Here is a 16,947-nt window from a genome sequence, read left to right on the forward strand (position 1 = left end):
TGGTTAGGCAACATCTATTAATGCTGTATCTCACATATTGCTTCATCTGAGGCTGTTGAAGTTAAGGAAACTTAATTTCATTTGGTTCAAAACGTTTTGAACAAAAATGAAAGAACATAAATTCTAAAAGAAATCCCTCAGCTTGACCCGTGAAAGTAAAGTAAATGTGCTGACAGAGGTCTAAGAAATCAAAAAATGGGAAGAGAACGAATAATAAAATTGAGCAAGACTTCCAATGGTTCAGTAAAATGGCTCATGAAGACAATGTTATAACTCTATCAATCTGTGTTTACTTCTCTAAAGGCCTAAGGAGATCATCATGGAAATGGCAATGAATTTTGAAAACTAAAAGAAAAAGTGTGTATAAATTATAACTTTTATATCATAGCATTTCCAAAATTCTTTTCATGAAACTCTACTCTGAGGAGACAGCTTCATTAGCAAAGTTAATGGATATTAGAATACTATAAATTGGGCCAGGCACGGTGGCTCAAGCCTGTAATCCCAGCACTTTGGGAGGCCGAGGTGGGCGGATCACAAGGTCGGTAGATCGAGACCATCCTGCGAATGGTGAAACCCCGTCTCTACTAAAAATACAAAAAATTAGCCGGGCGATGTGGTGGGCGCCTATAGTCCCAGCTTCTTGGGAGGCTAAGGAGGGAGAATGGTGTGAACCCTGGAGGCGGAGCTTGCAGTGAGCCGAGATCGCGCCACTGCACGCCTCTGCACTCCAGCCTGGGCGACAGAGCGAGACTCCGTCTCAAAAAAAAAAAAGAAAAAAAAAAAGAATACTATAAATTGGTAACTTCCGAAGTGAAGATAGCCATTTAACTTGGAATTACTACATTTTTCAAACTTTTAAGACTCTAAGAACTTTTATGAATCATCTATTACTATTCAGCAGTTCAGAAAAGCCACAATTTATTATATTATGTGGTTTTCATGGACATAGAACTTGTATAATTTAAAATATAACATCTGTCTCATCATAGAAATCTGATAGTATGAAAATTTTTATTTTTAATGTCAATGAATAAAAATACAAGCTATACATAAATAAGCCAAAGTGTCTGATACGTATATCACATAGCTATCCTGTATATAGATCATACCTCAAAGAGACTTATGTCCTGGCAAAAATAAATGTCTTTGTCCTGCTGTAACAGTAATTTAAAACATTTATTCTAGTGGAGGTTAAGTGTTCCTGGAAACTTTTGGTTCAGGATTCTAAGAGTGGCTGGAGAAGATGAGTTTAAACATTCTCTTCATAGAACTTATTTACTAACATAATAACCTAAAAATAATAAACAGAGTGAGATGTAATAACTGATTCTGAGTTTTAAAATACTGTGAGAGAAAATGTAAATACCAAGCTTTTGCTTAAGGAGATAATTTCATTAATATAATTCTGCCTATCTACGTACTTACTTACCTTTCTGCCTAGCTATCATACAAAGTAAATATTTGCAAATTGTTTATGTTCTAAAACTGATCATTCATGTACAGCATAACCAAAAACTTGGCCAGCATTCAGCAGCAATTATAACAGAGGAAAAGCATTCTCTCTGTGGTGTTCAATATCAATTTACTAAGTTGTCCTTGATAGACAGTTCCAAGGTTGCATATGAGTTCAAACCTCAATAGGTTTCCTCCAGGATATATGCTTTAAGTTGGACAGGAACTTGTTAAGCTCCACAAATAACATTGATATAACAAATTTAAGCTTCCTGCTGAATATTAACTGTATGCTAAATACTACATTGCCACTAATAATAGCTACTATTGAGCATTTATCAGGAATGTTGAAATGATAGAAACTTCACAGATTATTATAACTCACTTCTGCATTTAAAGCAAGAGGAACAAGTTGTAGAGAAATCAGAGTGATTTATCCAAAGTCAGTTGGTGACAGGGTAAGAGATCCTGGCTTTTAATTCAATGCTATTTCTATTGCATCCGCTGGTTTTAAATGGCCTTCCATAATTTGATGGAGTCTGATAAGGCTCTTTGGATTTTTAGAAGGTAATTTCCTGTACCTGGTTTGTATATGTCACTTCATCCTCAATTTTATGTGAACATATTACCATTCATATCATGTTAGAATAAAAGATACTGAAGGGAAGAGTCTGACAAAACAGATAAAATGGCTTTCTTTGTTAAGATCAAACACATTCTGTATAATATATGTATCTACATATGTATATATATCATTATGCATTTAATACAATGTCAGAAGCATAAATCAAATATATTTTTAAATATACCTTGTTTTTCTCTTCCATACATCAGGCATCTACCTTATATTCTGCTGTTAGTTTTTCACTAATTTGTGTCCAGGGAATGTATATTTGCTTAAGAATCAGTCAAAGTAAAACTTTTTTTTTCTGGAAAAATTATGTAATATGCACATACATCTACAGACAAACACACATATACACAGAGACACACATGCAGATGGACTCAAAAGTCAAATGTCTATATAAATATGTATGTTTGTAAACACACATCTATACACACACAAATAATCTATTTTATCTGTGTGATGTTACCTCTATCAACACATATAATCATGAAACTATTTCTATAATTTGTATGTCTAGATACATAAACAATGCATATTTCCTATATTTCTTTTTTTTAAGTACTTCTTTATGTAACAGTTGTTTGTAGATGTGTTTGGGGACAACATCTCTGGTTGGTTTGTGGTTGGTTTATATTTTCAATTAAATCTATACAGTCCACTGCTTACTTTGTAAACCCCATAATTCAAATGTATAGATCATCCAGTATTCAAGATTAATTAGTATCATGGCTCTTTTCATCTCAGAAAACACTATTGAGACAACATTCTAAACATTTGAGGGGAATAATCTTAAAATCATATTATAGGTTTTTTAATTTTTTTGAAAAGTAACTGGCTTCACAAACACCAAGTACAACATGATTTAGACAACTGAGAAACAGGCAAGTATATTTTGAAGTGCTAAAATAAAACATATTTATACAAGTACAAAGCAAAACAATGCTGATAAAAATGTTAAACTTTATGAAAAAAATCATTTGCAATTCACATCAAAATAATTTAACATTCTCTATTATTTTAATAGTACAAGCTGCCACAACAGAGAAAGAACAGATACACGCACACAATTTTAAAACCAAATCAGTTATAAGTGCAGAAAAAAGTAAGTACAAGCACTTTTAGCCCACACAAATCTTTTAGGATTGGCACCATCTTTCTAAAACATCTATAATCTATATAGATTTCTAATTACAACACCATCAGCAGCTGCCATTGATTTCTAGAAATACACACAATATACATAGTATATTTGTTCACATTGGGAAGATCAGTGAAATTCAACCAACTATTTTATACATGCCTCATTCTTCAATAGACAGTAGAGACTCTCCCAGGCCTCAGACCCTCTTCAAAGTGAATTCTGACTTGTCTTTATGCTTTCACTGATCTGTATTTTTTCACAGTATAAAATTGTAAATGGTAACTATAGAGATTCTGACAGCTTGAGGGTTATTAATAAGCTGTTGCTAAATGTGAACTCACATAATACCTTTGAAGTCTCCAAAACATGTACATTTTACTGGGAGACTAGCATAGGAAATGCTTTTGTTTTTTGTTATTCTTAAAAAGAACATTTAATTCCTGGCTTGGAAGTCACAGAACTGCAGCAGAGCTATTATACAATTCATTTACAGTCAGAAATAGCTCCTAGTCTTCCTGATCACTTGCTGGTAACAGCAGTAGTTTGGGAAAGATAGTTACTTTCAAGGATTAGTACGTTTGGGGATTTGCTTTTTTTCCTTGCTTCAGTCAAATCTCTTATAATTTTTCTTTCCATACTCCCTTTCTGTTCCCCATCCCTAGCCCAGAAAGACGGTTCTTCCCAATCCAGATATGTTCTTCTTAGGCTGCCCCCACTCCTTTCCCAAAATAGAAGGATGAGTGGACTGCTTAGATTAGTCAGTATAACTTGGTTAAACCACGTCTTCTTCTTTCCATCCTGGGACATATCTCCCATTTAGGGTCACTTTGCTGAGCCTTAGCATATCCCCTTCCTTTTAGTCATGCTGGTCCCAACTGAATTATCACTGGGCACCAGGAACAGATTGTTTTGAAGGAAATTCAATGAGAATGTACCCAAATGAATTGTGAAGTTCATATCCTATAGCCCTAGAATGAATATTCAGTTCTCTTTGTACTGTAGAGTTATTACTTGGAACCTGGTATTAGAATTGGCAAAGAGACAGAGTTAGCATCATTCCAAAATAAAAGATCTCAAGAATGCGTTACTAATAATCTTATGTCCAACATAAAATGTATTCAATGGAGTGGCAAAAGTTATAGAAATACGGAGAAAAATATATCTTGTTCTCTTCTAATTGGATAAATCATTTTTATTATTACAGTTGATTATGATAGCATGTGGAAGTATCAGATGGCAATTTACTTGCATTAAATTTAATTTCTTATGAAGTTTTTTATAAGGTAGTGTACTTTTTAAGAGATATGTTACTAAAAAATAGAAAATGAATTTGACCATGAACAAAGTTTAAACATGTTCTTCAATTGGTCTAGAGTGAAAGGTATTGTACTTGAGAATGAAATGAAAATCAACATAAGGATTTTATGAAACAAATTTTAAAATGTAGAGCATATCAAGAAAGGTTTTTAATACCTAAGAAGTCAAGATAGGAATCCTCAGGTGAATGTCATCCTTTTGATGAGGATCCAAAGGGTATTAACACCTCAAAAGATTTCCATTTGTTTTTCAGATAGAGGCAGACATTTATTTGCTTTTAATGAAACCTAGAAACTTAGATAGATTTCACTTACATTTTTAAAGCCTCGGTGTAATATTTGGGATCAGGTGCTGTGATGATGTTATTTTCAAATCTAGCATGGGAGGTTCGATTTCTTTTAAATTAATACTTTAGTACATTAATGTTAGCTTTTAATGTTTTGTATTGGGAGGTTTGACTTAAAGTTGCAAGTAAGAACAAATAGCAGAAAAGAAAACTCAAGCAGAATATTTATTAGAATTTTTTAAAGTGAAGAATGATAAATTATGCCAATGGACTGACTTCTATTTATCAGTTTATTTTCTGTTAAGTAGATGTGAAATAAAAAAAAAAAATACTTACCAAAGTAAGGATATTGAGCTAAAAGAAAATGTTTTATTTATTATTCTCTCTGCCAAAATATACTTCTGCCTCACAGCACATATTTTTCATAAGGCTATCTTAAGTATAAGGCTGGGTCAACTGAACTTTAAATTTATAGGACACCTCCTCCATTTATTACTATCCTTATTTAAAAATCAAAACATTTGGTACCTGAGGATAGCTGCAATGGGAGGAAGAAAGAGATGACAGTGGATTCAGGTCTTGAACTATGAATTCTACCTATTTGAGACTATCAAAGCACACTTGTTTCTGTTATACTCTAAATCTCTTTTCTGCAGTTTTAAAAAGTGACAGTATGAAGTGCACAAAATCATATTAATCATTATTTTAAAAAAGAAAATAAGAATTGTTTTGCCTCTTTTTGGAATGGCTAAGAAAGACTGTGTGGTTAATATTCATTAAGGTTCCTCTTTTTTAGTATTTTGTATTGCTTTGAAAAATCTACATTTGTCATAGTTCATAGCTGCCCTGTTTAAGCAGCCAAGAATAGTTAAAATCACTGCTCACTGGCATAGCTAAATCTCCACTAAGCTGACTTGACACAGTTAAAATTTTCAATGTATTAAGATTGTGTTAATCCTTTCAACAACAGTCTCTCAAATCATGACAATGTCTTCATGGGGTCTATGGAGCACTCTTCCAGTGGTGGGACTCGAAAAGAACAAAGGAGCTCTTTGTGCATCAGGTTCTCAAAATAAAGGAATGAAGAAGCCCCAATGCATATTTTAATATTTTAGTTGGCAATGCAAACGGAACAGCATTCCTAAAGAGTGGCCATGTTTCTTGAAAGAGATAGCCAGGCTGGAGCTCAAGAATGATTATTATAAAGAGAATTTCCAGCTACAATGCACCCCAGTGAGGGAATTACAAAACAGTATTCCAGAAAATATTTTTTTTGCTACTCCAGTATTGATTGGCAACATGGTGAAATAGTCAAGAAATCTTCCACTGGTTTTCTTGGTTAATGGAGGTGAATCTGAAATAAGTAGGTGGAATCCCCGATGCAGGCTTTTGGAAGAGTATTTCACAACCCAGTTGGAGAGGAAAATCTCTGGTAGAAGCCCTACGTAGTATATTAGCGCAGCACTCACTATCCAGTAGTGTGTTATGCATGGGACACATTCACAACGCCTCCGTAAATACTGGACCCAAGTTACTGCTTTTCAAGGTCTTTACAGGAAAGAAAAAACAAAAAGAAAGAAAAAAGAAAAAAAAAGTTGATGTTTTGGTCCCAGATTTTGAGTTTGTTAGAAAATGTACATTCATGTTTGGTGAATCAAAGACTCTTCTGGGAAAAGAATTAAAGTAAACAAATGAAACTTTTTACAGTTGCTTATTAACTATGCTCTTCACCCTCCGTTACGCTGTTTCACACGCACTGCTTCCCTAGAGCAAAGCACTTGGTATGGAACTGTTTGAAGAGACGCCTTGTCAGCCCTCAAAGATATCAGCCGTGTTTCTTAAAAGCCCATGTTTTCTAAGGCCACTAGAAGAAAATCTGCCAAAAGATTTGTCGTCGGTTTCTTCGTCGGTTGTCATGAGATAGCACTATTGATCTCGTGTTTCCATTAAGGGGTGCCCTTGGCATCTTCCCCCTGGGCCGTAACCAGGCGACTATGCTTGCCATTGTGTGTGTGAACACGGGGGGCTCCGCTCCGCACGCGCAGGCCGGCGCGCTTTCCAGGGACATTCACAACGACGAGGAGCTCTGAGTGTAATCTCTTATGATAAGAGTGTCATATTTGGGAGACGACGGGATACAGAGGGCCGACTCGGACACTGGCGAGTTGGGGGTTGTGCTCCCCGAGTCCACCGAGTCTCTGAAGGGGGACGGCGGGGTGAGAGCCACCAACTCCTCCAGGTCTGGCTTGGCGGCCGCAGCCTCGGGACCGGCCGCGGGGCTCTCCCGGGCCGCGTCCCCAGCCGCCTGCGCCCCTGCCGCAGGCTGCGCGCCGCCCGTGACCTCGATGGCCGGCAGAGGCTGGATTTCGGCAAAGGTCGTCATGGTCGTGGGCAACTGGATCTCTTTGGGGATCAGGTAGGACGAGCAGAGCGGGGCGCCGACGCCGGGGCTGGGGGCCGCGGTGGACAGCATCATGGAGTTGAGCTCGCTGATGTTGGCCGTGAAGCGGGTGACCACACTGCTGATCTGCTCCATGAGGGAGCCCTGCGAGGAGCTGCTGCGCGCCACAGGCTCCGAGTGTAGCGACGGCACATCCTCGTCCGTGCGGCTGGCCGAGCCCGCGCGGTGGCTCAGCGTGCTGATGGGCGACGGTGAGCGCGGCCGCGCGGGCGCCGAGAAGTGCTCCTCAGCCTCCGCCACATCATACAGCGCCTTGGGGCCGGCGTCTGGGGACTCGGGCCCGCCTGGGCCGGCGCCTGCGCAGCCCGCACCGCCCGTGGCCCCCACGCCCCCAGCGCTCCCGCCTGCGCCAGCGCCCAGGCCACGGCTCTCCGTGCTCTTGGGGAAGGGCTTGATAACGGCCGTTTGGTTGGGGTTTTCTTTCTTGTTGATGTGGATGGACAGGCGCTGCCACAGGTGCTGCCCCCGGCTGCTCTTCTCATTCTGGGCCCACGTGACGGATTTTCCATTGGAACTGAGGAGAGAAGGGAGAGGAAAGGTGACTCAGCGAGGTGCCCAGGGGGCTTGGATGCCACTTCCCCAATGGTGGTTGCTCATGGGCCCCGGACTGGGGAGGACTTTTCCCATTCTTTCAAGAAACACAGCATCAAAAGGACATCATGGAAAGAGACCTTGGAAGTGGCTTTCCTTTGCTTGTTTTGAGTTAAAGACTGCTTTCTATATCAGGGCTTCAGTTTATCATAATCGTGAAAATGTGTCAAAGGGGATGCTTGTCAGGATGAAGGAGTGTTTATTAGGATTCTGCGGGAGTTCTGAGCCCATCTGTGAGTGCAGCAGCACACAGATGCAAGGGCTTGCAGTGTCCCGGCTGTGTGCACAAATGCCTGGTACAGGACAGGGGCTTCCTAGAGTTAGTGGCCTCTGAAGGAAAACATCACCACTAGGACCCAAACTCACCAACAATCATCAGAGAGGAGGGAAGGGGTAAGAGAGTCAGGGATTACCAGGAGGTAGTCAGTGGTTCCAGTTCCGCCTTTATTCTGGAAGTTGGTATATATATAACTAGGGTTTTCTGTCTGAACCCCTGATTTTGAACATAGTGTTACTTAGGCTGCCTTACCTGCTGGAAAATAAAAATTTAATGAACACACATTTCTAATGAGAGCTTCTTTACTTCACAGAAATTCACCTCACAAATGTATTTTGAGTTCTATACTTGAATAACAGTTCAATGAGTGAGAGTGCTGTATAATGCCTTTGGCACTTAGCAGAGTGATCTCAAATTAGGATCCTGGTGAATATTGTGGGACTGACAAGTTTTTTAAAGGCCTTTCTCTCTCTTTCTCCTTTGCACTTCCACCATGGGGTCTGAAAGCCACTCTCAAGACGTGATTGGTGCCTCAGCCTCAGCGCCCTAGTACCTCTCCTTACCACTAAAAGCTGACACAGTAGCTTCTGAAGCTGCAGACGTTCTTTCAGAAACTTTACAAAGGTCAGAGAATGTGGCCTGACACTCAGGATTTTTTTTTTATTTTTTATTTTTTAGACGGAGTTTTGCTTGTTGCCCAGGCTGAAGTGCAGTGGCGCCATCTCAGCTCACTGCACCCTCGGCCTCTGGGATTCAAGCGAATCTCCTGCCTCAGCCTCCTGAGTAGCTGGGATTGTAGGCATGTGCCACCATGCCCAGCTAATTTTGTATTTTTAGTAGATACGGGATTTCACCATGTTGGTAAGACTGTTCTAGAACTCCTGACCTCAAGTGATCAACCTGCCTCAGCCTCCTAAAGTGTTGGGATTACAGGCATGAGCCACCGCATCTGGCCAGGAATGTTATATGAAGAGATTCTGGTGTAGTTTCCCATCACAAAGTAATCCAAGATCTCTGTTACTAGGGGGTCTGTTATTTTCAGTCAAGACAGCTCTGTTCTAGGGGCTGTGACCAACGGATAGCCTTGAGCAGCCTGACGACAAAAGAAGTTGAAGACTACAGTTTTATCATCACAGACTATGGTTATTAAACTAAATTCTGTGTAAGACTCATCTAGGGCATTTGTCAAAGATATAAGATGTGACCCGAGGAGAGTCTGATTGTCTGGATTGGCTTCCAAGGATCTATGCTTTTGACAAGCATTCTGTTCTTCTGCTCCCAAAGTAATTCTGAAGCACTTTGTTTCTCAGATTCTTTCACAATCTGAGAAACTCTGGCAGAAAGCCATCCTTTTTTTCTAAATCCCCATCGCTCCCCTTGGGCCCCCTTGCTGGAGGGCTGGCTTGCCTTTGAGGGGCTGGGGCGTGTACCTCATTTGGAATCCACCAGCCTTGAGGCTGCCTGACTGGCCCTGAAGGATCCACTCTGTCTGAGAAACCCACTCCCTTGGTAACAGACTGCCATTTCTGCATCCCCTTTAATGACATGCTTTTTGCCTCTTTCCACACTGCTTCCCATTTCTTTATCTGTTCCTTTCTACTTCATGGTCTTTCTTTCTCCACTCTTTCCTGTGAAATTTCTTTCCGTGTAATCTACCCAATATATTGTAGTCTCATGTCCTTCAGAATCCTGGAATATGAGCTTCTTCCACCCCACTCTGCTCTTCCTGGAAAGGATGAATGAACCATTTCCAGGTTTGGAGGTTGCTGTGCATCCATAGTAGCAGAGGGGGCACTGCCAAACAGTTGGTGTTCCTTTCTAGTAGTTTCAGGATTTATTTTTCAATTTTGCATTAGCCTGACTTACGTGTATTACAATTCTTTTTCCCAGGTGTCCACTAGCTTCTGGAACATGGCAGAGAAGAAATGGGCCAGTTTATTTACGAGATTTGATTGGGAGGATGGTTGCCAACTACACCCTTTCTCCTATCAGAAGGATAAGAAACAGGTGTTTCGAAAGGTACAAGTATTACTTCAGGTCACCAAGGCCCCTTTTAATACAAAGCATGGACTTGAAATCAGGAGACTAATTGGATTTATTCCACCAACTTTTACCTTAGGGACACTCTTGCTCCTAGTACAGAGAGGTTTTGCAAACACTAGCTTTTAAAAAGTTTCTCTCTCTGTCTCTCGAATGCCTTTAGTTGAACATGATGGAACATAACTTTGGATATTAGCAGTAACAGTCTTTGGAATCACCTGTAGCCATGCCCCAAAACATGATAGCATGTTGCAAAACCTCTAGGTGAGTGTGTGATGAGGAAACCATCCTAATCAACCAATTCTGTACAAAGTATTGACATCTTTTTCCTGGCTGTGCCTTTGCTTACAGTGCCCATGGCCATAAGGGAGAAAGAGCACCAGACCATCTGAATAACGTGAAACTGGACACAGGAAACACCAGACACCCAGAGAAATGGAGTCCAAATGTGAGTACTTCATTTCATTCTTTTGAACATGAAAGCTTTTTTTTCCCTGAAGTAAATGAGAACTCTTAAGAAAAAAAACAAAACAAACTCCCTACTCATGACATTATTCTGTTTATTAGTAGAATTTACATTCTATGAAGACACAGATCTTATCTATCTTTTTCAGCGACACTCAGCATGATCTTAATAAGCATTTGATGGATGAATAGGATTTTTAAGTTAACAGGGCCACTGTGGGGTGTCATGGAAGGTGCAATAGAATAGAGATCCTAAAATCCGGTTCTTATTCTGGATCTGCCATCCCAGATACTTGGAAAAGAATAATCTTTTTAAGCCTCGGTAAGAAGCAGACAGTGTCTCATTTGGTTAAGGTTGTTTTGAGATTAAATGAGACAATGTAGCTGAAAAGAGCTGGTAAAGAGAAGGTGTCTAAGGATGTTCAGTTTTTGTATTTCATGTGAATACAGCATTTCAGAAAATAAAAAGTATACTCAATGCCATTTTGAACCCTGGTTTAAGGAACAGAGAATTCAGTGCAAAGTAAAATATTTGGTAAGCCATAAAACCTTTCAGGTTCTTTCTCTTTTACCTGACCTGGAGTTCCATGATCCGTGGCCTCTTCACACCCTAAACTATCTCCTTGGGTGATCACCTCTACCCCATTAAATTCCAAATTAACCTTTTTCCTCAAATGCTTTCTCATTGTGCTACATCCTCTTCTTCCTTTTTGCTTAACTGTATCCTTTTTTTTTCTTATTTTATTTTACCTTAATTGTCTTGTCTTAAAGAAAGCTTTCCTGACCCTGCTAGGCTAGATTCCTATGGCACCTGCATTCAGGCATATCATGACTCTTTGCTATATGTCTATCTCACCTGCTTGATGGGACATTATGAAGGCACAGATGGAGGGTTTGCTCTTTCCTATATGCCCAGTAGTACCCATGCATTGTTTAGAACATGGTAGTGCTCAGTAATATTTTTGGGCCAATGATTGAGTAGATAAAATGCAGTTTATTTTTAAAATTTATACTGAATTGTTTTCCTGTTAGAATTAAGTTTTTAAAATAATTCAGTGTTAATGAAACTCTATTTTGCCTTATGGATCTACTTTTACTTCTTATATACCTCCCTTTAATCAATAGTACTCAATGTCTACATATTTAAAAAATTTCATTAAATATGAAAATACAAAGCTTGATATCTGCCATGAAAATCACAAATAATTACTTCTTTATAACTCATATCTGTCTTAGTAAAATTGCTCAGTGGTGAAATCTTATCGAGGCAGTAGTGATAGTGGAAAGAGAGAAAGGACCCAGATTCTCAGTCCAGGATCTAACTCAGAATGATGTTGAGCAAATCACTTGCCACCTTTGAGCTTCTTTCTTTATTGGAAAAAGAAAAGAAAAGAAAAGAAATAAACCTCCCTTGCCCACCTTGCATGATGTCTGGGAAAAAACAAAAGGATAATACATATGAGGGTACTTTATAGAGCATAGCCCTTCTGCAAATGCAAGGGGTTATTCATTAACATTAAATCTTCTATTCAGTTGAGCTAAGATGTTGTATTCATTATTTAGGCTGAGATTTTTTTTCAGCATCCAGGTTATATGTTTGTCCTTGGGGGCTGAAGTAATAAAAATGAAAGGGAACTTTTCTTTACCCATCTATGGCACGTCAGCTTCCCTCACTGAATATTTTGGACATTAGAAAAGGAGAGGGAAAGAAGAATGAAGGAGAAAGGGACAAGATGAAATGATCTGCCACATCTGAGGAGGGGGCCAAAAGTAACTTCTTGCTCTCTTCCAGGTACCATTTAACCCTTTTGCAAAATATAATATGATGCCATCTAATGTTCTCTCTGTTATAATTATTTGCTCTTTATTTCTGAAAAACAAAAAGCAGCATATCAATAATGTTATTTGAGGATTAAGTTTTTTGTTTATTCGTTTCATTAGTTTTTGTTTACATTTTGGGTCTGCCAAAATGACACTTTCTATCTTTATTCTCAGAGGTTTATTTTTCCTGTTTTTCCCTTCCATATCAGACACTTAGCAAATTTATTCATTTTCAAGCAGGCTCTGAATGTCATGTCAATGACCTCACCCAGTTTCTCTATTCCTCTGCTCAAACCTGCAGATGTTAGAGTATTCTGCCATGGTACACCATCATTAGGAAGCAAACATTAATAAAGGAAAAAAAAGTTTGACCATCAAAAAAGTCAATGGAATTTATAATTCAATACAGGAATACAGTGTTAAGGTATTCACAGGTGTGACAAAAATGAGGATGGAAAGGAATGTACTGACATGAAAACTACTGTGGAAAAAAAAAGACTTTGGGTTTTTCTTATCAGGATTAGAAAAATTCAGAGAAAAAGTTGTTCACAGAGGAAAGAAGTTTCAAGGAAGGATTTGCAAATAAAGTGGATATTAACGAGGCCTTAAAGCTTGGGGATGTTAAAATAGCATGGATAAGCAAATCTCAATTAATACATGTATTGCATATATGGAAAGGAAACTAATTCTACATGTCTAATCCCATGAAACTCCTCCAACAGCCCTAAGTGACGTGGATTTTCACCTCTCTCTTAAGTAGCAGTGGTTACATGTTTCCACGATAATTCCCCCAGAGAATCTTTCTTATCAGGCATTTAATCCCTAATAAATTCCTGGTGGGAGGAGAATCACTCGATCCTCTCTTAACTAGTCTTTGGTTTAACAGCAACAGGAAGCCTTTTCAGAAGCTACATGTTCATTCACGGTGGATTATTAAAGTGCTTAATGGTACTAGTACGGTCGCTACTTCCCCTGAGTCCTCATAAGGAGCAAGCACCTTAACAAAGGAGAATATGACACGGGAGCATATGCCAAGCATTGGAATTGTGTTGAGTCATCACAGATATTTCCTTCTCAAATCAAACTATTTATTTTGATCCACAATTCTGTTACCTGGACTCAGCTTCAAAACTAAACTACTCTAACTGGTATTAGTTGGTAAAGTGATACAAAATTACAGCTAGATACAAGGAATGAGCTCTGGTGTTCTGCAGCATTGTAGGGTGAATATAGTTAACTATAATTTGTTGTATAGTTTCAAGAAGCTAGAATAAAGGATTTTGAATGTTCACAACACAAAGAAATGATAAATGTTTGTGGTCATCGCTATGCTAATTACCCTGATTTTGTCATTACACTTGGTATACATGTAAGGAAGCATTCCGTATCCTATAAATGTGTACAATTATTAAGTGTCAACTAAAAATAAATAAAAAAAAATCTCACTAAACTACTCTTCATCCTGACATTTAAGTTCTAGGTCTTAGCTGAGATGCTTTAACAGCGATTAGCAAGAATTTTAGATTTTTGTACTTTTTTTCAAAACAGGAAATGATTTTTACCAGCAATTACTATAAAGCTCAATTATAATTTAGTAAATAGAGAACAAAGCCAGACATAGCTGTTTTGTGTCTAGAAGCTGCTGCAGTCAGGAAGATTTTGTGGAGGAATTCAGCTTGATTTAAACCTTGAATAAAACATGGAATTGGGATTGGTGGCAAAGGAGAGGAGAATCCTGGAATGGTAATAGTTTCCATTTTAATAGAACTTTTCAGCTCACAAGGTGTTTTCACCCATGGCATCATATTTTACCTTCATAACAGCTGTCTAGGATAGCATTTATCAGATAGTTTTTTAATTACCTATTTACAAGTCTGTTCCTGCACTAAACCTAGAGCATTCCAAGGGCAGATGCTACATGTATCTCCTGTGCTTAATATGGTATCTGGTGCAGAGTAGTGCAGAGGAGTGTTAGTGAAATAAAGTGAACTATATGATCTTGAATGTTTGATATAGACAGGTATTATTAACCTTCACTATAGATATGAGAAATGAGGCTTATGGAACTTAACTAAGTCGACCAAGTCAAAGTAAATGGCAGGACAGTGCCCCAAATCTGATGCTAAATCCAGAGTCATTCCCATTGTCTGTGTACTGAGTGCCAGGATACACACAGGAACCAAGGGGCTAACAAGACATACCCTTGTGGAGCATCCAAGATGGCAGTGCCCCAGGTTTTGCCCATAAAATAACCTGATAAATTCTAAAGCTCTGCATCAACATTGCTGAGATAAATCCTGGGGGACTGTAAGATAAAAGTTGTCCCAGGATGTTTAGAATGGTTGCTGGGAAAATAATTCCTGTTTAGGCAAAAGACTCCTTTCTGTCTTCGAGCACCTCAGCTGAAGCTTGTGACTTAAATCTGATGTACGAAGGGGATGTTAGTTATGAGGCTTGAATCCTGGGTGCAGATTCACCACCAATATGTTTATTGTCAGTGAAGTCTCTTGGTTTAAGAAGGAAGTTTCTTGATTATCCTGGTTGTTTTTATTTTAATTGGATAAAATGGGCACATGCCTTATATCTGTCAGTCCTAGTTCCATTTCCTGTGGAATTCTTGGGATGCTGAGCACTGTATCTTTGTACTATTAAAACAAATTTAAATCTACCATGGACACCATTATTTTGCTTAATGTCAATCTTGTTGCTTCCTCAAAGACAATAGAAATCTTTCCTTTCTCTGGACCCTTAAAAATTAATTGGGTAGGTTAATTAAGATATTTCCTTAATATTTCCAGATTAAGATATTTTGTTAATATTTCCAGATTAAGATATTTCCTTAATATTTCTAGATTGTGTACCCAATTAATTGGTTACACAAACATACAGCTATTCCTGATTAATGTTTACTTTTTTCTTACAATTGTAATATATTGGCTTCTGTACACACACACACACACACACACACACATTTCTGATCCCCTCATTTACATTCTTTTAATCTTTAAAAATATCTGTGCATATGTGTTGTCATATGCATGCTATTAAATTGACTACAAAACTGAGGATTAGAGAGGTTCAAAGAACTTGTGTGCATAAAAGTAGAAAATACTTAAGGTATAAACATCTTGGTAAAGCCAAGATTTTTGATGAGCTACTGATTCTTAGAGAATGAAGACAGTGTGTGTAAAAGCTTAGTGTGCTTTGAAGGCATGTGAGACACAGTGGCAAAAAAAGTTTTAAAAAATGATTAATAATAAATAACATTTGTGTTGAAGAATCAGTTCAAACTAACTCATTAAACATGGGATTAGATAAAATGATTGATTTAAATTTTCAGAGCACTCAGCTTTGCTGGGTAACTTTCGTCTACATTTCAATATTACCATTATACATAATGGGAATATGCCAATAAGATTAGTTGGACACAATTCCCAAATTTTATCCATATCTTTAGGTGAGACTAAAAGTAGAAAGTATTCCTTAAAATTCACTTCCCTCTCAAGAGCATACAAGTTTGGACTTGATGACTACATGTCAGGCTGTTCCCATTTTGGCTTGGCATTTTCCATTAGAAATGATTTTGATTTCCTTTTTCCTTTTTTACAGAAAATTACAAGCTAGCAAATCTATTGTTTCAGATAAAATATATGCATATATATTGTATATAACTACTGAATTATCTACAAAAACTATACATTTGTACATAAATGTGTGCATATAGATGTGTGTGTACATATATATGTCTATTTACAAAATGTTTTTCACAGGCAAGAACAGCAGCCTCACACAAGGCTTTGACCAGCTCCTCCTTTTTTTTCAGTAAAAAGAGCATTAGATAAGAAGAGAATTGAGCTGAAACAGAGATGAGAGAGTCATAGAATTCAAGTATTCCTGTTACATTTCTGTATTACATTTTTTACAGGCTAAGAAAAGAGACTGTTCAATTTAATAATATAAAAAATAGAATATGTTCAATTTAGTAATATAAAAATAGAATATACTCTGAGTAGTTAGTAATTCTTTCAGAAAAATAAGAAAAGATAATTAGAAATCTGGTTAATATTTGTGGTATTTAATAAAGCTAGTAAATTTCAATTCCAGTCACCAAACATTAGTTAATCTTTTTGGTTTTTGCTGGTCTTATAAGGACTTATCTGGAAAAATGCTTATAATAAGATTTCAAGGATTACTATAAGCTACTCATCATACATAATTTTGATGCTATGTTTTTTGATTAATTTTTTATAAAATTAATTGGCAAATGGTATAGAAAGTAAGAATGACAATAGATGGTTCATGAATAAATGGTTTCAGGGTCAAATAAATGGTTTCAGGGTTAAATAAGTTAAACAAATTAAACTAATTTCTGATGAATTTATCAATTTTTTATGTAACTATTCACTGAGAATTTCCAAGAAGGGCATACGAGCATATATGTTGGCTCCATTATTGTTAGCCATAC

General features: G+C 37.8%; 1 protein-coding gene across 4 annotated transcripts in view; it reads right to left on the reverse strand.

Annotated features, from left to right (window-relative positions):
• Positions 1–995: 995 nt before the first annotated feature.
• The window catches only part of GRM5 (glutamate metabotropic receptor 5), a 554,343-nt gene continuing 538,391 nt past the window's right edge, over positions 996–16,947 (reverse strand). For all 4 annotated transcript variants that reach the window (XM_055356616.2, XM_055356614.2, XM_055356618.2 and 1 more), the window contains one exon: positions 996–7,802. In XM_055356616.2, the coding sequence (XP_055212591.1) occupies positions 6,896–7,802 (907 nt within the window). In that variant the 3' untranslated portion in view covers positions 996–6,895. The remainder of the gene's footprint in view (positions 7,803–16,947) is intronic.

This window comes from Gorilla gorilla, chromosome 9, assembly GCF_029281585.2.
Source record: "Gorilla gorilla gorilla isolate KB3781 chromosome 9, NHGRI_mGorGor1-v2.1_pri, whole genome shotgun sequence".
NCBI classification, from domain to species: Eukaryota; Metazoa; Chordata; class Mammalia; order Primates; family Hominidae; genus Gorilla; species Gorilla gorilla.